The sequence below is a fragment of the Beta vulgaris genome, chromosome 3 (assembly GCF_026745355.1).
Source record: "Beta vulgaris subsp. vulgaris cultivar EL10 chromosome 3, EL10.2, whole genome shotgun sequence".
Lineage (NCBI taxonomy): Eukaryota > Viridiplantae > Streptophyta > Magnoliopsida > Caryophyllales > Amaranthaceae > Beta > Beta vulgaris.
In genome coordinates, this window is record NC_079204.1 from 18,932,016 (window position 1) to 18,952,378 (window position 20,363).

Genomic DNA, 20,363 nt, shown 5'->3' on the forward strand with positions numbered 1-20,363 from the left:
AATAAAGTTTCTATAATCATGGCATCTATCAATTGTCTTCTTTATGAGGTGGAAATTACTTTACACAAATTGGTGGTCTAGCACAATTTGGAACTGTATATAAAAGAAAAAACGAAGCCTCTAAGATGTTTATTTGTCTTGTTCTCATGAAGTAGAGGACATAATAGTCATTTTACTTAGAATTTATGAGAATCAATATCAATATTAGTAATTATTAAAACAAAAAAGTAACAAGTAGATATTCTCATTTAATTTTTTAGTGATTTGGATTTGGATCATTGTAATGTGTGTTGCTCAACTGCTGGAGTGGTTATCTAAATCGCATTCCAATTGACAAAGACATGGGCCCACTTTATCACTTGAGTAACAAAATAAGAGTAATTAAAGATGATGCTCTGCTACTTGCTAGGGCACGTGAACCTCTTTTACCTTCTAGAAGAAATATGAATAATGAATAGGACCTTTCTTTTTTGTTTAGATTGATTTTGGGAGGTGCAGAGTAACACCTTATTGCTGTCTCTACATAACAATAAAATCAAAATAGTACCCTTTGAAAATAAATACTACTGATTTGTAGCTTTCATCTAGAAGGCCTCTTTCTTTTCTTGTGTCCTTTGTCTCTTTATCAGTTGGAATTGGAACAATTATTGTTTTGTTTAGGCCCGCAACCGCACAGATGATTTTCAAGGATACCAAGCTTCATCAACAAAACCACTACACTGCGAGGTTGGAGCAAGTGGTATCAACTCCCATCTCTTATACCCGGAATCCGAAGTTCGAGCGCTCACCGGATTTAAGGAAGGGAATTTACCAAGGGAAGTCACCGGAATGTGCCGTCAGCCTGAGATAGGCAACCACCTCAGCGTACTCTTACCGGAAAATAAAAAAGTTATAATATTATAGAAGAAACCAACTTCTTCTTTTACGAGCAACTTAAATGACACAGAATTAGAATCAATCTATATGCAAAAGATGAATTTACAAGAACAAATGAAGATATCATACGCCTTCCATTAAATAAACGAATTTACATCTGTTAAACCATATGATGAATTAGCTTTTCTCTACAGATGCTAAAAGTTCCCCTTTCTTCAAAAGGGATAAACAAAATAAAAAAGTTCACATGGGATGAGAAGCTAACTGCTAACCAGTCAAGGGACAAACACAATATAAACAAATGGAACATATAAACCCGTATTCAGGGTTTTCAGCTCCAATCAGACTTCAAATTATCAGAATCATCCATATCAAAGGAGTTGCCATTCGTCCTCTTGCATACCCCCGTCATTGTTTGAATGTAGGATGTCATAAGAATCATCTTCTCGGGTTTCACTGACACCCGTGGTCATGTCACACTGATTGCTTGTCTTAAGCGAGTTACGGCTATGTGTCACAGTAAAAAGCGGAGCACCATTTGATTCATCGGCTAGCTTAGAAGCTCGAGAGTAAAAATCATCAAAGTCATCTGACAATCAACAGGAAAAATAACACATGAGCACATGTTCTTGAATAATTTAGTAACTTATTTTGTCTCATTTGAGAGATCTTCACATTATTGATAAAGAAAAATTAACAAGGTAAAGGATGTCTAATAATATACTCCTTCCATGATATACTCCTTCCATACCTTTTCTTTTTTGCAAAATAGGATTTGGTCGCATATATTAAGGCAAGGATAAAGATAGCTAGTAATAGTTGAAATATTTATCAAGGGATTGTGGGAAACTTGACATTCGTAAGGAAAAAGAAGAAAAGTAATAAATTGAGATTTGTAGCCATAAGGGTATTTCAGGAATTAAATAGGTATATTTACCCAAAGAAGAAATGCCAAAAAGACAATTTCGGCCATCCAAATTACAGAAGTCTAAAAAACAAGCAGTGGAAACTGGAGGGAGTATTTTCAATCCAAATATTTTTGGGAAGAATTTATTACAATCCAACCAAATGGAACAAAACATTTCGAATGAGTGCCAACTATTTAGCTAATTACTTTGCAAAACCTATTGGGAATTCTTTGAATTATGAATAAGCTTCATTTATCAACTGCTTTCAGAAACTTCTAGATTCCACTTTCTCTAAATTCTTATTTGCAGGAATATGTCAAAATATATTCCAGTGCTTTCAGGTACACTGCACGATAAATTTCTCACCCTTAAACAAACCAAAACATGATATCAAAATGTGGGTAAGCCACATAGATCTTCTGTTGCCAGTAACTACCAAGATTCAACTTACAGTAGGCAGCTGACATAGGACCCTGATCAATAATGCTAAGTACTAAACTACTAATAGTATCTGCAACAACTAATTTTTATTTGCTACTTATTAAAATAGCTAAACAAATCTTATATGCTAACTCCACCAACTAAGAGAGAATTCCCAGAAATCAGCCTTTGATTCCCCCTTGCCCTGTTAGAATGATTTTTTCAGGAGATAAAATTATGTATGCAAGCTTGCGGATATAGGTGGATTTACGGACCTTTTAGGGAGTTCATCATATGCAAGGATATTTTCAGAACACTTTGAAAAATAACGGGTATTTTGGGTAGGAAAAAAATTATCTCCCACCCCCCCCCCCCAAAAAAAAATAGCACTCTTTCCCCCCACCTCAAATGTTTAAGCTGGGTTATCAAACGTGGACAATGATACAAATAGGGCAAGTTTTCGCAGAGAATAGACATGCTTCTGCTCTGTGGCTATGCATGGACCATGGACTACTAGAGATTCAGAAAACAGAGGTCTGTAAGGGGAGAATGCTAAACTATGATGAGAAGTGAGAACACGTTCAGATTTGGCGCAGACCTTTCTTCCTTCCTTTGGTTTGCCATCAGCGTACAAGTGAACAGCAGTCACACTATCTCCTGAAAAGCTCAAACACAATATCCTTCTGTTTAGATCAAGATAGTTGCAATATAGAATCTATGCTCCAGCGAATTAGATGCTTAACAAAGGTCCATGCATTTGCAACAGGAGATTCCGGAGAAACAAAATAGACTTTCTCAGCTAATCAACGGTTTGCTTCTGCAAATGCCAAGATAGTAACTTACTCGCGAAAGCTAATTAAGGATCTGTTTCTGCCACTGGAGAGCTGGACAAGTGGACGTGATGGTGAAAGACTATATATATAAGACCAAGAGAATACTCCAAGAAGCGAAATCGTTTTCAACTGTAGAATTACTGAAGAGGTCTATCCCACTTAAACCTGATAAATCACTTGTTCAGGACCAACCATTTGAACAAGAGTAGCTTCCAGTAGAAAGAAGAGTTTCAGAACTGACCTATGCTCTTAACCACATCTGTAACGGATTCTCTTCTAGCTAAAGCTTTAAACTGGATAGAAGTCCACAGAATAGTTCTCGCACCCACTACACATGCACGCAATACCAACTTTACAAATTTTCCTAGTTGATTCACATTCGTACTATAGGTGTCCACCATCTTCCCATGCAAAACTATGGAACTAATCTTTGGATGGCTCAGTAGGGTGGGTACCCAAAATCAGAGTACAAATAGTGCCAGCCTCACAAAAGTATTAACTGGCCTCTAAAGTAAGGAATGAAATTGTTTTCATCAACATTATAAATTATACATGACAAATGCCAAAATTAACACTACCATAAAAAAGATTATAAACTTAGAACATGAAGTCAAGAGCATATAGCTGGTACCTTTGTCCTTGCAGTAGAATCCAATTGCCAATGAAGGATCAATAGACTCCAAAGGGATATGCCGGACCACACTGGTGCAAATTGAGTAAATGAGAGACAAATTTTAAAATCTGAGACATTAGAGTCTACATCAGTATATATCTTACTTGCTGTGGAATGATGAAGTATCAGCCTCTAAGTCACCTTTTGTAATGTTAGCCACCTAAAAACAAATTCAAGCATGGTAAGAAGCATTATCAAACTTACTTTCTGCAAAGATAATACAAACAAATGAACTGCCAGCAAATACATATATTGGTCAAATTGACACGAGGGGAAAGGCAAACAGGGAAACAAGAAGCAGAAGCCAAAATTAAAATTACAAAACTCACTCATTTTAAATTGAATCCTCAGGCTTGGGAATGTGATGATTACTTTCTACATATCGTCTAAGTTGATAATTCTTACATCCCACATTATATTTCACACAACATATTTGTACATGGGCCCACCCACATCTCTCCTCAATACAAAATTACCAACTCTTGTCCAATCACATCTACTTTTTCACTCTCAATTTAAAACTACCCACTAAATCTAATTTTTCCCTCTCGCGCTCTCTTCAATGTAATACACCTATGTTACTCCGACACCTTCATTTACCTCAAAAACTAGGTATCGTACCGTGTTGTGTCGTGTCCGACAAGATGCTTCACTGGGATACTTCATTTTAAACTAAAACTTGACTTTTTTCTAGCTGAGTCGGACGCTTAGACACCCGTATCCGAGTAGACATTTGATCGTGTCTAAGTAACATAGTAATACACTACTTTCTACACTAATATCAACGAAATGGCTAGCCACAAAACATTTCCTATAGCAAATTATCATCCCCCACAATGAGACATAATGTGGGATGAAGAAAGCAATTTATAGAACATACAATTACGAGAAAAAGCAACGACATTACATTTTCATGTCAATTACTGTTGTTTAGAGAACATCAAATGTTAAAGGGGACACTCAAGGAAGGGTAGAAGAGAGGCATGGAGGTAAACAGACACTTGGCTTTCATGAGTCAGCCATTTACTAAAAGAGGGACTCCAACCATTTACTACTTTTAGCCAGTTCCAAGAGTTCAGCTTTAGCCTACTTTTTTGGACACAACATCACACTGTCATGGACAACTTTACACCCCAAAAATGTAATCTCCTGCATGCTATCTATTAACAGCCAAAAAAACCAACAAACTCACTAAGTTACCTTCGATTATGTGATTATGTCTGTGAATCATAGACTACGCTGCAGATCATCAATTCTCACCATGACAGCATATATATGATTCTCTACTATGCAATAAGTCTACGACAAATTCAAACCTTGGATGCTGATGTTAGTCTAGCTTAGCAAGAATCTCTTCTTTAATATTAAAGTGAACTTACTCGGCAACTTACAGACTTTTATGAGGTGTAAACATGTAAAAATCTAATATTGGATCAAGAATCCAGTCTTTAGCCAATATTCAACCTTTAGGATCCACAGACACCTTAAGAGCATATCAGACAGTAAATAACATCCTTTTCATCTGAAGTTGGTACTTTTTGTATGGCTCCCCAAGTCTTCACAAAATTCGATTACTTCATTCCTCATGTACTAGTAAACTTCTATATACAAGACAATTAACCATTGGCTATATAACATACAACTAGCAAACTTCTGCACATAGGTCATATGCACCATTGAATGCAGCAGTAAGCTTGAGAGGTTCAAGTTCTCATAAATCTTTCAAGAGTTTTCTTATCTTGCTTATTTGAAATGAAATTTACCACCTTCACAAAATCCTCCTATTTCAAATTCTTCAGATGTGCACCAAGCATGAATCAATAGATAACTAGTTGGCACCATGTTCATGATCAAGATCCTGGAATCTTAACTATATGGCCTCTAAGCATCACTTTAATAGCAGCTGCTGTAAGAAGTGAGAAAAAGATTCTTCTGCAACTTTTAGATAATTGCTACAAGAGACATGAGTTGTGTAAAATTGATCGTCCACAATCAGTAATAAAAGTATTGAACTCCGTCATCATCATAGAAATCAATAGTCACCACCACAATTCCATGTTATTCATCAATCTAGACCTCCAAGGTGAAACATGCATTATCAAACCTAATAACATTCCTCTTCTGACCACTCAGCTTCACCATGCCTGAACTCTTCTATAAATAAAACAATAATCATAGTTCAACTCATGAGTTTGGACAAAAACTCGTTAAAAGTAAACAAAACAATGAACAGAAATTAAAAATTCTTCTATAAACCAGCCTTGAAACCGGGTGTTTGATTAGTTTGCATTTGTGAACATGATAATTCGTCCTCCCTTTTTTTTGGGTTGCACCCAAAGGACTTGACACGATTGTCAATGCTGAACTTTGAGCATCAAAATCTTTAATCATGTACAAGTAAAATTTATAAGAGTTAGATGTTTGAAAATCGATACTAAGATGAATCTATACTATGTTTTTCCTTCATAAATATTACTAGATTGTCAAAGTGGAGTATATGAGTCAGTGTCAAAAATCCACATGGGACAACTAAAAAACACGATGGTAGTATAGTGTAAATGTAGTTAATGCATATAAAATCTCTAGTAACTCAATGGAAGGGAGTCCATACGTTTAACACCACACAAGTCATGTGATGCAGATCCAATAAAGCTTAGTCCGTATAGCTTGTTTCCAAAACAGTATCGCTGAATACTCATCCAATCATATGCTTCCTCCATTTCAAAGTAATATAGATAATTAACTTTTAAATAGACTTCAGCAATATATAAGATAAACATGGAAATGTGGAATTTTGTTGGTTGTAAATTTTGCCGTAATGTGTATTCTCGAAATAACAACCAATCATATTTTATTGTTAATAATTATAAATATAAATGGTCTTGAAGACCGTGAAACAGCAAAAATTGCAACAAATGTGAAATGGAGGAAGTACATACAAAGCAGAATAAACTAAGCAAGGAATTAATAGTGGCATGTCTTTAGAATGCCACGGGTCGCTCTTTTATAGGAAACCACACATACATAGATCATACTAATTGTGAAAAGAATCTATTTAATATGGACAACATGTGAGATTACTAATATATATAATACATGTAATAAGCACCTTAATGTAATATGCAAAGTATTGGGATTATTAACCTTAACCATATACTATTATCTTTCCATATTATTTCTTTTTGTGCGATTATTCTATTCTATTGCGTCTTTCAATATTTTACTTTGAGATTCAAAAATTTGTAGTCACTTTTTCAAGAAAGACATATATTACCTTTGTGACTAAATATTTACTCACCCGTCTAGTCTTATATTCCCTCCGTTTCTTTTTAGTTTACTCCACTTTGGAAGAGAACCAAGGAGAAAGTACAAAATTATGAGAGAGAAACTGAAAAGCGAGAGAGAGAAACTATTAAAAGGTAGATGACATGAGTGAAAAAAGAGGAGAAAGTAGATGGGACATGTTACCAAAAATAGAAAAAGCAACAATGTGTAGATTAAAACAATACAGACCAAAAACGAAAGTCTGTAGATAAAAAAAGTAATGGAGGGAGTATAGAGGTGTAAACTATCACGGGTTAAAAAAATTGCTCTATGCCTTCTCATAAAAGTATGTGGCAAAATCTTGCAGATATATCCAGACTATGATATTATCCATGCAATTGCCCTTATTCTTGGGAACACATGGCAACAAGCATTTATATATGGGAGGATCAACATTTACAAGTCATAAGGAACTCAAGGAAACAAGCAAATAGGATGGAAATAGAACATGGGTCCAGAATGAGTTAAGAGTCTAATAGTCTGAAAAAGGAAAAGCCAAGTCCACACTGAACAAGCTTATTTTCAAATCACTTACTTACAGTCTAAAAGAACAAGGCCTAAGGCCTAATAAGCATTTGTCTTCCTAGTTCCTACATTCCTGATCTTCCTATCCCTTATGTTGCTTCTGCTTTAGAATGCTTAATGTGCCATATGGGCCAAAATGATCAATGTTAGAAGATATTCATGGATAAAAGGAAGTTCAATCCGCATGTTAAGTTTAGAAGCTGTCATCAAGTCAGAAATCTTCAGAAAATTCAGCCCAGATAGGGTGACAAGTGACAACTAGAGACAAAAATGGGGAATAATGATGGGCATTTTACCTTATATAGATAAAGTAACAGTGTAACCATTAAAAAGGAACGGCCAAAAAGGAAAGTGTAGATTAAAAAGGAATGGAGGTAGTATAAAAGTTGATCTGTATGGGTCATCAAAAGACAAATAGAAAACCTTAGTCCAAAGATAACAATAAATAATTAGTGGGACCATTCCAAAAACAGAAAAAGAAAGTGGGTAAACTAATAAGGGACAACCCAAAAAGCAAAGTGGGTAAACTAATAAAAACCAAAGGGAGTATAAAGGAAAGTAAAGAGAAATTAGACAAATGTCTTCATAGAGAGAGCTGCCAGCTGTAAAGTTCACAGCCATTCAAATAACCGACATAGTTTTAAAAACAATTCACCCGTCAATCCCACCCCATCCTGACCTCTGTAAGCTCTCCCTCTCCACCACCTCCTCCCCCGTGCTTTGCCACTCCCTACCTCCCTATCCCCCCCCCCCCTCTCTGTCTCCTCTTGACCGGCGATGAAAGACTGGGATTCTGCAAACCAGTTGATGGATTTGGGTTCCTCCACCAAGCAAAAGCCTTGTGCTTTAATCCCTTTTGCTCCTAAAATGACGCTTTGATTTCAGATCTAGGATCTGCAATCTATACCCTAGATCTGAAGTTATTCTTGAGTAATTGATTTCTTACTATAGAGATTCAGTTAGCTAGATCTTCCTTGCTAGAGAGACACGAATTGTAGTTCGCTGGGTGGGCAAAGTGGATTGTCATGCAACATAGCCCAATTCCCGAAAGACCAGCACTTTGGAACATGCTATCTGGTTGCAGTTCGAGGAGGTGACCCACAAACTGGTTTACACTGTTCTAACCCCAACTCTCCTCCATACAATGCAATGTCTAGCTTCCTCAGACAAAGGCCGCCTCAAAGATAAGCAGTTAGACAAACACAAGAAATGATATTGAACCGTACAATTACCTGCTGAGCTTCATGTGGATCGAGGTAGAACGCATTATCATCTTGCACACCAACAATGTAAGTTGAAACACCAGGTTTCCCACCCAAGATGCCAAGACTCTGAGGAAATGTAAATGTAGCCCCCAATAAAGGAACATACCTGGTGACACCACTCAATAGTCAATATAAACACTATTAACCTACACAACAGCCAAATTGATGAATCCAGTATTTTTCTCTAGAAAGAAAACTAATTAAGATAATCTGATTCTACACCAGTGTTACTTTATGTATGCATCATGCTTCATTAGTTGTGGTTTACACTGAAATCAAAAAAAGACAAAAGAAAGACATCTAAATAATCATGGACGTCATGAAAAATATAAAAAAACATGATATGGTAAGATATTAGTATTATGAATCATAAGGAATCATTTCTATGGGAGCTATCATGCTAATTAAGAAATATAAGATTTTGCATCATATAGCATCAGAATTCATTTAACAGACCTTAAATTCTTAAGTTTCAATAGTTGGAATGTAGATCTTCCTGATTTGGATCGCCAATTATATAGAATATAATCTTAAGTCTATGCTGATTACTGAATCAGTAAGATTAGGCAATGAGTAATATCTTTAACATGAGAAATCATTTCAAGATTTGCACGTCAGCTTTATACTGCTGCCAACTTCAAGATTCAAACACAAACACAAGTACACGAGGACACAACGATATACTCCTTCAGTCCCCCAATACACGATTCACTTTTACTATGGCACTGACTAACGAGATCAGGGATAGCAGACAATTACATGAGTTATCACTACAACAAAAAGGTAGATCATTTTCATCATCATATCTCACAATAAGACAAGAACCCATATTAGCCTCAAATACTAGTGAAACTAGAAATAATTAATTATAGGTTGAAAAATGAGTGATAGGAGAAACAAATCAAAGATGAAGCCTATATTGAGATTGGAAGTTCAGCTTTCTTTTGGGTTTTGTGCTTGAAAAGGGGAGCAAAAACTTTTGGCAATTGACAAGCTTTGTGATACAGGATGATGTACCTTACATCCTTTGGTGCATTTCTATGAGATTTTCCATTTATTTTTTAAATAATTCATAGCTTCATAAACATGCCAATTTGTCCCCGCAAATCTCTTTTTAAGGATCTCTCCTTTACAAGTTGAAAAAGGACTTCATTATTAAAACAGCTAAGACCATTAAGATTCCTAATCCTTTGAAACCAAGAGAAAAGTTGACTGCCCATGCTTCTGACTTCTGAGCATTCCTTAGAAATTAGAATGTCATCGGATATAGAGAATACTAATCATAATTGAATGTTCTTCCACTTTGAAATGTCTCCTAAATGGGAAACTTTGTGTTCTTAGTTTTGCAATGTTCTAAAAATTTAAAAAAAAAATTATTTCTTTGTAACAAAATAATAACTAGATCAACCATTTCCAAAATTGATAGGCACTATGATATTTGTATCCAGATACTAGGCTACTAGCCTAAATTCTCACAATCTCTACTCAATTGCAGGAAAACTAAGGGTTCTAATTCAAATTCTAAAGCTTCACTCACCTAGGGTTCGATTTCGAACAGGTTAGGTTGATTTGATTTAGCTTCATTTACTAAATAGATTACCCTAGCTTAAAATTACGGTTCACATGTTTGATTGAAGGATTTGAATCTTGGTTTCACTAACTTAATTAAGGGTTTTTATCCTTGAGTTGCATTCACGCACCCACAAAGATAGAGATTTGAATACTACAAGGATTTAATTCAACCATAGTCTTGTACAGCAGCAACTTCATGCTTAAAAAATCCAGGTTCCAGAAGTCCTAATGACTTTCGGAAACCAGAATAAAATCTCACCACTCTTCCTGATACAAGTAGACTAAAAGTAACAATATTTCTCCTTAACCAAGTAGGATTAGAAGCAAGTAATTATGCCATGGAGAGCAAGCATATGCACGACCCTTGTAGTCTTCTCCAAGTAGGATTAGGAAACCACCTTGTTTCAAAAAAAATCCTCCAAAGAACTTTGGGAAACAATCCACATTGCCACTCAAGTAAGCTAGACATCACATTGCTGCTGAAGCAACCTATCTTATGCATACATGTATCTCGAGAAACTTAAAGATACTTCGCTAAATATTGAAATAAAAGCACGTGAAAGCCAAAGTCCCCTAGAATAAACTAAGTACGATGCATCAAAAAAAAAAAAATACTAAGTACGAAACATAAAGACATATTTTTCGTTAGATATAAAACCCTCACTTAAGTAGTAAAACCATGCAACAATCGCAAGAAAGCGCTATAAAATAGTTGATCCCAAATAAAAAAGGCTAATCACATGGACAAGGAGCTAGCACCTTAATCCATATTGCATTATGATACATGAACATTTTTCCCCTTCAAGTTGCATCCTTACAATTCCAAAAAAAATCGGAGAACTTCCATTTTCTGATTTTGACATCAATGCAACCTTACAAAAAAGTGAGACCCTTTTTTCTTCTACAATGGCCAAGAAAGAAAACAGAAATTGGTCATGCACGTAAGAGGTATCACGAAGGCCCAAAACATATACGAAAGTACTTTTCATTGGCCTCATGCAACATTCGCTGCATTACATAAGAAAGCAACACTCTCACCCATGGTGTCAAAACAAGGCCGCATCATATAGTATCACCCATGTTGTAAAGGTTTTCAAATCTACCGTGCCGATACCAAGTGTGTTTTAGGCGAGTTCAAGGGGTATATCATGATCTGTCCCATTATTTGGAGGTACGACAACCACATCATTCTTGTTCCCACATCACCGTGACGGTTACCACAATCGTGACTGAAACCGCATTTTCAAACTATGTTGTCACCAAGCCAAATTATCATATACTTCCTCTACCCTAATAGATTGTCCAAATCATATTTTGGTTTACCCCTAAAAGATTGTCTCATATTCTTTTAAGGTATTTTGGTCCCTACAATCTCTTTCTACTTTATTTCTATCCCACAGACTAAAGGATAAAACTATCTACCATCCTAATATAACTCGTAAAAAAGTAAAAGAAAGTGAATGTGAAAATCTTTGAGGGATCGAGAGAGTACCTCATAAAGCTACCTTCTAGTTGTGTGGCACAATTATTTTCCACCCAAACCTGTGGGCTCTACCCTACTATAACTTAAAAGATAATCAATTTAGCTATTCCTAGAAAGAATGTTGACGAAATAGTAATCTTAATTAGAGTATCCTAATTCCTAAATACTTGGAAATGGAACCTTCAATAAACTATAGCTATTTCTAGAAAGAATGTTAACGAAATAGTAATCCTAATTAGAGTATCCTAATACTTGGAAATGGAACCTTCAATTCTAAAATTTGGGGGTTTAGGCTTCTGTTTCTTAAAAGTGAGTAAGTGAGGTGCCCTGAATTCAAAAACTATAATATGCTTTTCTAGAATAGCTTACACTAACCAAGAAACAAGAGGAAAATTATAAGGCCCATAAAGTTGCATGGGTGGCATTTGTGAGAGAAAAAGTAAAAGAGGGAACCCCCCCCCCCCCGAAAAAAAGAAGCACAAAATGGAAAGTGGGACAAACAAAAAAAATATGATGGGAAGAGAAAGATAGTATTCCATCGGAGTCCCTCCATCCCTAAATAATTATCTGCTCAACTTTTATGGTCAAAGTTAAAATAATTTGGAAGATATTGGCCAAGATTTACAACAATTTAGATCACAAAATTACTATTGTAATCAGCAATTCTCATCGAAGACTCTTTCAAGATATATAAATAAACAGAGATCATAAAGATTAAATTTTGATATCATTTTATCGTAAAATTACTATTGTGATTTGCAATTCTCATTGAAGAATCTTCCAAGATATATTAATAAATCGAGATCATACAGGTTAAAGTTTGATCACAGACTGCAAAAGGTCAAAGTTCAAACAAGAATTCCATTCGAGAATTAAGGGTGTACTTCATTGCCATTGCCCACATGATATATGCTTTTCATCATTGCTTTAATTTACAAATAATTTTAGTACATCCCATAAATTGATAATTGCTGATGGGAAAGAATGCACCTTTATGGCTTTATGGCTTTATGGCTTTATGGCTTTATGGCTTTATGGTAACTATTTATCATTTATTCCCTCTCATCTAATGGCAGGTTAAAATGCAACTTACAGGCAGATTCACCTATATCTTCTTTGAGGCACATAGGACACTCAACGTCACACCCTGCCAGCAGAGTACATATAGCTAGATTGTTTGACAGTTGAAACCAGAAGCATGTTAGTCTTTTTTTTTCACATTAAGATTTATTTAAGGGGACACTATGGCTACCCTCAGAAGAGAACATAAGCGCTTAAGTAATGCACTTGGCATAATAGCAACTAGCTACTAGCTAATAGTTGAAGGGATTGCTTTGAGGAATGAGAAGAGGATTATTAGGATGGCTGTCATAACAATTTAATTTTGGCTACTTTTGATCATGACTGTAGCGTTAAATGTTATATTGACCTGCAATATTCAGGTCGAGTCATCCCTCTCTTAATAAACCATCATTCTTTTCAAGGAAGACAATTGTCCAACAGACCAAAAAAGTTCCCCGTGCAAACATCACAAAAAACCTTTCAGACAGCTAAATGAAAAAAATGTCGAAATTGTGGGATTCCAGAACTGGAAATGTTATTCATGGCTGTGCATATTTGTTCAAATACATATTCACATCAATAACAGAACCAACAAATTTATTGAACAGAAAAATTGAAAGAAATTCACTAAGATGGAATGTCTTCAGCATAGAGAAGACAACAACCAACTGGACCAAGTTTCGAAAGTATAGCTCCTAACAAGTTGTATCCTACGAGCATCTAACCTACTACCTGACAAAGAATCAAGGAACTAAACAAAGAGATATAGCATGCATAGAAAACACAACGAACCTGGGATTAAGTTTATCAAGTCCAAGAACAAGAGGGACCAGCAAAAGAATGGCCGTCCAATCAGCTTCACCACCTGAATGATCACGGCAGCAACTAGATACATCATCTACACAAACAACAGGTGCCCCACCTCTTTCACCATCTTCATCACCAGAAACAATATAGACAGCCATTGGCAGTGACTTATTGGCTTTGTCTTTATCAGCCCGGGCCAGATTTTCAAATGCACGACACGTGGCATAGGGGCCTATCCATGACCCAGCAGCGAGGCCATAACCCTTCCCAGCTTCTAGAAGCTTGTGGATAGAGAAAGCTGATTCCTCAGAATCACCAAACTCGTGCAGGATTTCGATGTACCCTTGATCAATTTGCTGCATCACATATATTAACCATTACTAGTGCTGGCATTCTAACATTCAAAATATACACAACAAACAAACATCTATAAGCCTTTACCCTTTTTTCTCCTTTCTTAGATGAGTAATGCTCCATTAGTTTTCTCTTGGTTGCAACATTTGCTTTTTCACTGTTTAATCATTGTATCTTTTATTGTTTATTAGTATACACCATGAGGGGTTGATATTTTAAATATACACACTATGACGTACTCTACTTAACAAAACCTCACATGATAACATATACTAATAAAAGAACTGATTACAGTTTGTTAACCTCCAAAAATATAAATTTGCAATTAATAAGAAGAACGGAGTATATTGATATCGATTTAAAGAAAGTAAAGGAACCGAAGCCTTGTCACCAATGAACAATGCACAAACAAAAGTTATAAGCCACTCGATCTCAGATTCTCACCTCATTCACACTTTTCCTCCAAGATCTTCCAAACCGATGAACTAGCAATGCCTGCGAAATTTGGAATTAGTTTACACTCCTTCCACAAGATTATCTTAATACAAATTAAAAAATCGAACTTTATCCACTCACTTGAGCAGCAAGCATCTGACTGCTCCGTAACATGCATCCCCAATTAACATCACTAGTATACTTCGAGTCCCCGATGGGATCAAATCCTACAATAAACCAAATAATCAACAATCTTAGAATTTTCAATCCCTCGATTAGGATCAACGATTTCAAAAACTAACCGAACCTTTCCTATATGTCAACAAAATCCTCGATGAGAAGTCCTCGACAAATGCAGCAAAGCCACTGCTACTAACAGGATCACCACCAGTGGCATCATCGAGTTTATAGCAAACACCCAACAGCCAAATATCACTTGTTGAGGCAATGATACTAGACCTATTAAACCCAAACATGTGCTCCTTAATCCTCCTCATCGACCCGCTCGCCATAATCCTCTTTACAGCAGTCCCCCAACCATTACTACTACTATTACTAATTTTATTCTTAGCTCCAACCCCCTTCTTCTCACAAGAAGATCGGGAATTCGAACTCGAATTCCTCCCCTCCTCCGAACGATGCTCAAAAATCGAGAAAGCAGAAACAAAGATTCCAGACAACAACGAAGAAGCCCTAGTTGACGACGACGACGACTTGTGATCGGAAGAATTAGAACAAATGTGTTTAAATTTAGGCGAAATTGTCGAGGAAGTAGCACCGGATGATGAATTTTCAGTACCAGCACTCTCAAACAAGTTCTTCATCACCTAAAATTCTACTTAATTCATAGCTGATCATAATACTCAAGTTAAATCAGCTAATTTCTTTCTTTATAACAACACGTCTAATCTAATGCACAAATAAACCAAACCTAGAATTCCAAAGTTACGTCTTTTACCGAATTTATTCCAGCGATCATGCAAATTTTTCACCTGAAAAATAAAAAAAACAACAATATTATTATTATTGTTAGCAAAAGTATTGAAATTGCGCGTAGTAATCAGAGCAAAAAAAAAGTGAAGAAATTGGCATGGAGGAGAGAGAAAGTAAGTTACCAAATTTGAGTATTTTCGTCGGCGGCAAGAAAAAATTAAGGCGATGGAGAAGATGAAAGAGAGAGAGAGAGAGAGAGAGAGAGAGAAAAGGCGTGCAGTGTAGGCGTTGAATTCCCGTGGAAGGGAAAACTGATGTAGATGTAGTAGACGCAAACGCAATGTGTTTCGGAATTCCGGTACAGGTTATGTTCTCTTCTTCAATTCACCTTGACTTTTATTAATACTACTTTTGTTTTTGTTGTGAGAAATAGAGAGAGGAGTTATGCAAATATATCAGAGAGTATTGTATTGCATTGATGTGAAGAACTGATTTCTTATATTGGTATTTATAGGCAAAAGTATACTGTTTTTAACATTACATTTTCAACGATTTCTGCGCAGACGAAACTTTCCTAACATGCAGTAAATGCATGGCATGACATTCACTATGCTTGAACAGTGAAATTTTCCAATTCACTGTTTCTCAACACTCCCCCTTGAATGTCCATTTATAATTCATAATAGACGTTATCTTATTAAGAATCTTTGTTAGGAAAAATCCTGTGGAATAATCCGTAACTAGGGAAAGAGTATAACTATTATGTATCTTTATATGCTTAAAATCAACTGCCTCATTAAAAACCTTGTCAGGAAAAACCCAGTGGGATAAAAACCTGATCGAAGGGAAAAAGAGTGCAGGCATATAATACTCCCCCTGAATCTAGCATATATCATGAAGATGACGCATTCCAATTTTTCGGACTAATTCTTCAAATTTCTTCGCCGGAAGGGATTTGGTGAATAAATCTGCAAGATTCTCACATGATTGGATTTGTCGAATGTTGATCGTCCCTTCCTTTTGGAGGTCATGAGTGAAGAAGAGCTTTGGTGATAAATGTTTAGTTCTGTCTCCTTTGATGTACCCTTCGCTTACTTGGGTGATGCATGCAGTATTGTCTTCGTAGATGATAGTTGGATTTGTTGTTATTGTTTCCATCCCGCATTCTTCTTGGATATTCTTGATCATTGACCTTAGCCATACACATTCCCTTCCAGCTTCATAAAGAGCAATTAATTCGCATGATTTGATGATGTGGCCGTCAAAGTCTGCTTTGTAGATTTCCAAGATATTGCAGTACCTCCATAAGTGAATACATATCCGGATTGAGACTTAGCCTTTTGTGGGTCTGAGAGGTAGCCAGCATCTGCATATCCAATGAGTGACGCATTGGGTCTTGACTGATAGAATAATCCGAGATCTTGTGTTCCTCGAAGATAACGTAATAAGTGTCTTGGTGCATTGCTGTATCTAGCTAACAAGTTTACTGAAAAAGCTATGTCAGGTCGAGTATTGTTAGCCAAGTACATTAAAGCACCAATTGCACTTAGATATGGTACTTCAGGACCAAGAATCTCCTCGTTTCTTCTCGTGGTCTGAATGGATCATCTTTCTCATTCAGGGAACGCACTACCATTGGAGAACTTATTGGGTGGGCTTTGTCCATGAAAAAACGTTTCAGGATTTTTTCTGTATAGTTTGATTGATGGACAAAAATCCCATTTCTTAGATGTTCCATTTGCAGGCCAAGGCAAAATTTTGTCTTCCCGAGATCTTTCATCTCAAATTCTTTCATCAAGTATTTTGCAGTGCTTCAAGTTCTCTAGGAGTTCCGATAATGTTCAAATCATCGACATATACAGCAATGATCGCGAATCCTGATTTAGATCGCTTAATGAAAACACAGGGACTGATTTGATTATTTTTGAATCCTTCTTTCAATAGGTATTCACTAAGACGATTATACCACATTCTTCCAGATTGTTTTAACCCATAGAGTGATTTTCTCAATTTTATTGAGAACATCTCTTTGGGCATGCAATTTTCTGGTAGTTTTAGTCCTTCAGGAACTTTCATATAAATATCTGTGTCAAGTGAGCCATACAAATATGCGGTCACTACATCCATCAATCTCATTTGCAATCCTTTCGAAACTGATAAACTTACCAGAAATCTTAGTGTAGTTGCATCGACTACTGGAGAATATGTCTCATCATAATCAATCCCTGGCATTTGCGAGAAGCCTTGGGCTACTAATCTTGCCTTATATCTAGTAACCTCATTTTTCTCATTTCTTTTCTCACGAATACCCATTTGTACCCAACTGGTTTTACACCTTTTGGTATTTGGGTTATTTGACCGAATACTTCACGTTTTTCAAGTGATCTCAATTCTGCTTGAATTGCCTCTTTCCATTTTGGCCAATCTTTTCTACGGCGACATTCATCAACTGTATTTGGCTCTACATCATTTTCATCGTATGTCATTTCAACCGCTATCGAGTAAGCAAAAATTTCATTCAAGACAACATCTTTTCGATTCCATTGTCTCTTTGTAGAAACATAATTAATTGAAGTTTCATTGTTGTCTACGCTTTCATGTTCCTTTTCTTCTGGAACACGTTTCTCTTCATTTTTTTTCTTCATGCTCTCTGTTGGGAGATTTATATTAATTTCGTTCGTTGTCTCCCCTTGCCTTTTCATTTTTCTCGGTTTTAAATCTTTAGAACCGGGTGGTCTGCCACGTTTTCGACGTGCTATTGACTCATTTTCAATTGCCTTATTGTCATTAGGAATTTCAATCCGTTCCGGAGCATTCGCAGCAGGTACATGTGACTTTGTCACTTTCTTAGAATCTGTGAATGCATCTGGCAATTGGTTTGCAATACTTTGCAGATGAACAATTTTCTTGACTTCTTGTTCACATGAATTTGTTCTCGGGTCCAGAAACGACATTTGCGATGCGTTCCATGTAATTTCCGATTTTATATTTTGTGGGTCCACTTTCTCTCCCCCTAAGGATGGGAATACCGACTCATTAAAATGACAGTCGGCAAATCGAGCCGTAAATAGATCACCAGTTGTTGGCTCTAAATATTTGATAATTGATGGAGATTCAAATCCAACATATATTCCCATCCTTCTTTGTGGACCCATTTTAGTACGTTGGGGAGAAGCAATAGGTACATGTACAGTGCACCCAAAAATTCTCAAATGTGAGATATTCGGTTCTCGACCTGTACTAATTGTAATGGTGAGAATTTGTGATAGGCTGTCGGCCTTAATCTTATCAATGTTGCCGCATGTAATATAGCATGACCCCAAGTAGTAGATGGCAATTTTGACCTCATTATTAATGGTCTTGCAATTAATTGTAGTCTTTTGATTAATGATTCAGCAAGACCATTTTGTGTATGTACATGAGGTACAGGGTGCTCAACAATAATCCCAATAGACATGCAATAGTCATTAAATGTTTGGGATGTAAATTCCCCAGCATTGTCTAATCTTATTTTCTTTATTGTATGATCTGGGAATTGAGTTCTTAATCGAATTATTTGAGCCAAAAGTTTTGCAAATGCAACATTTCTGCTTGACAGAAGGCTCACATGTGACCATCGAGTAGAGGCATCAATTAATACCATGAAATAACGAAATGGTCCACATGCAGGATGAATAGGCCCACAAATATCTCCTTGAATTCTTTCTAAAAACATTGGAGATTCAGTGGCAATCTTATTTATAGATGGTCTGATTATCAATTTGCCAAGTGAGCATGCAGAGCATGTTAATTCATTTGACCGAGGAATTTTGACATTCTTTATAGAGTGTCCATTTGAGTTTTCAATGATTCTATGCATCATTCCTGTGCCAGGATGGCCTAATCGGTCATGCCATAGAGTAAATGATTTTCTATTATCTAACTTCTGGTTAGATATCATATTAATTTCAATCGGACGTATATCTATGCGATATAGTCCCGAGGAAATTGCTGGCAATTTTTCATAGATGTATTTCTTGCCATTTTTTCTCTGCCGTTAGGCATATGAATTCCTCTTTGTTCACTGTCATTGTTTCCAAATGGTAACCATTCTGACGTACATCTTTGAAACTTATGAGGTTCCTTCGAGATTTACTCGAATATAATGCGTCATTAATTATCAATTTTGTCCCATTTGGAAATATAATGCAAGCTTTTCCAGAGCCTTCAATTAGCTTGGCTGTCCCAGAAATTGTACTAACATTTGCTTGGAATATTGTAAGTTTTGAAAAATACTCTTTATTTTTCAATATGGTGTGTGTTGTCCCACTGTCCAGGAGACATTGTTCTTTAGTTCCAACTTCTGATGAATTCATATCTTCATAAATAATAAATACGATGATTAGTATAAGAAAAATACGTATTTTTATTAATAATAAAGGAACAAATACATGAAAGTGGATATTGAAGCAGTTGAAATAAACTAAGCACATTAATCGATTGTGATCTAAACAAACTTATTTTCAACTTCAGCATCATCCATAAAAAAATCTGAAACATCAAGGCTGGGCATGGATGTAGTGGCTTCATTAACAAAGTTTGCTTCAGCATTTTTTCCTTTGTTTTTTATTGAAGCTTGATATAGATCTACCAAATGTTTGGCAGTACGACATGTGCGGCCCCAGTGCCCAGTCATGCCACATCTATGGCAAGTATCATTTCCTTTATAGGACGTCTGCCTCTGATTTCCAGATGATTGTCCCCAATTTTTATCAGAATGTTTAAAATTATTATTTCTTGGGGAAAATCGGCCTCTTCCACGTCCACGCCCTCGGCCACGGTAATTACCACGTCCTCTCCCACGACCGTTGTAATTACCGCGTCCACCACTATGTATAGCATTTGCTTCTGGTG

The 20,363-nt window shown here is 36.2% G+C and overlaps 1 protein-coding gene across 3 annotated transcripts; it reads right to left on the bottom strand.

Moving 5' to 3' along the window:
* Positions 1-977: 977 nt before the first annotated feature.
* On the bottom strand, positions 978-15,847 carry LOC104889097 (cysteine protease ATG4). Of its 3 annotated transcripts, none has more exons than XM_010674239.4 (9): positions 15,653-15,844; positions 14,845-15,529; positions 14,679-14,764; positions 14,547-14,597; positions 13,734-14,104; positions 8,792-8,930; positions 3,815-3,870; positions 3,669-3,739; positions 978-1,465 (listed from the first exon to the last, which is right to left on the bottom strand). In XM_010674239.4, the coding sequence occupies exons 2-9, from the start codon at positions 15,359-15,361 to the stop codon at positions 1,248-1,250; spliced, it is 1,509 nt and encodes a 502-aa protein (XP_010672541.2). In that variant the 5' UTR covers positions 15,362-15,529; positions 15,653-15,844; the 3' UTR covers positions 978-1,247. The 3 variants fall into 3 exon arrangements, with proteins under 3 accessions (XP_010672541.2, XP_057249627.1, XP_057249628.1); XM_057393644.1 differs by lacking the exon at positions 978-1,465 and adding an exon at positions 1,758-2,861 and having other exon boundaries at positions 15,653-15,847; XM_057393645.1 differs by lacking the exons at positions 978-1,465; positions 3,669-3,739; positions 3,815-3,870 and adding an exon at positions 6,353-7,098 and having other exon boundaries at positions 15,653-15,847.
* Between the last annotated feature and the right edge of the window lie 4,516 nt (positions 15,848-20,363).

Bases quoted from the DNA above. Each gene is read 5' to 3' on its own strand.
- LOC104889097 (XM_057393644.1), bottom strand. From the start codon at position 15,361: ATGAAGAACTTGTTTGAGAGTGCTGGTACTGAAAATTCATCATCCGGT. The intron at 8,931-13,733 runs GTTCGTTGTGTT...TGGTGTCACCAG, and splicing joins CTTGATAAACTTAATCCCAG to GTATGTTCCTTTATTGGGGG. The intron at 3,740-3,814 runs GTAAGATATATA...AATTTGCACCAG, and splicing joins ACTTCATCATTCCACAGCAA to TGTGGTCCGGCATATCCCTT.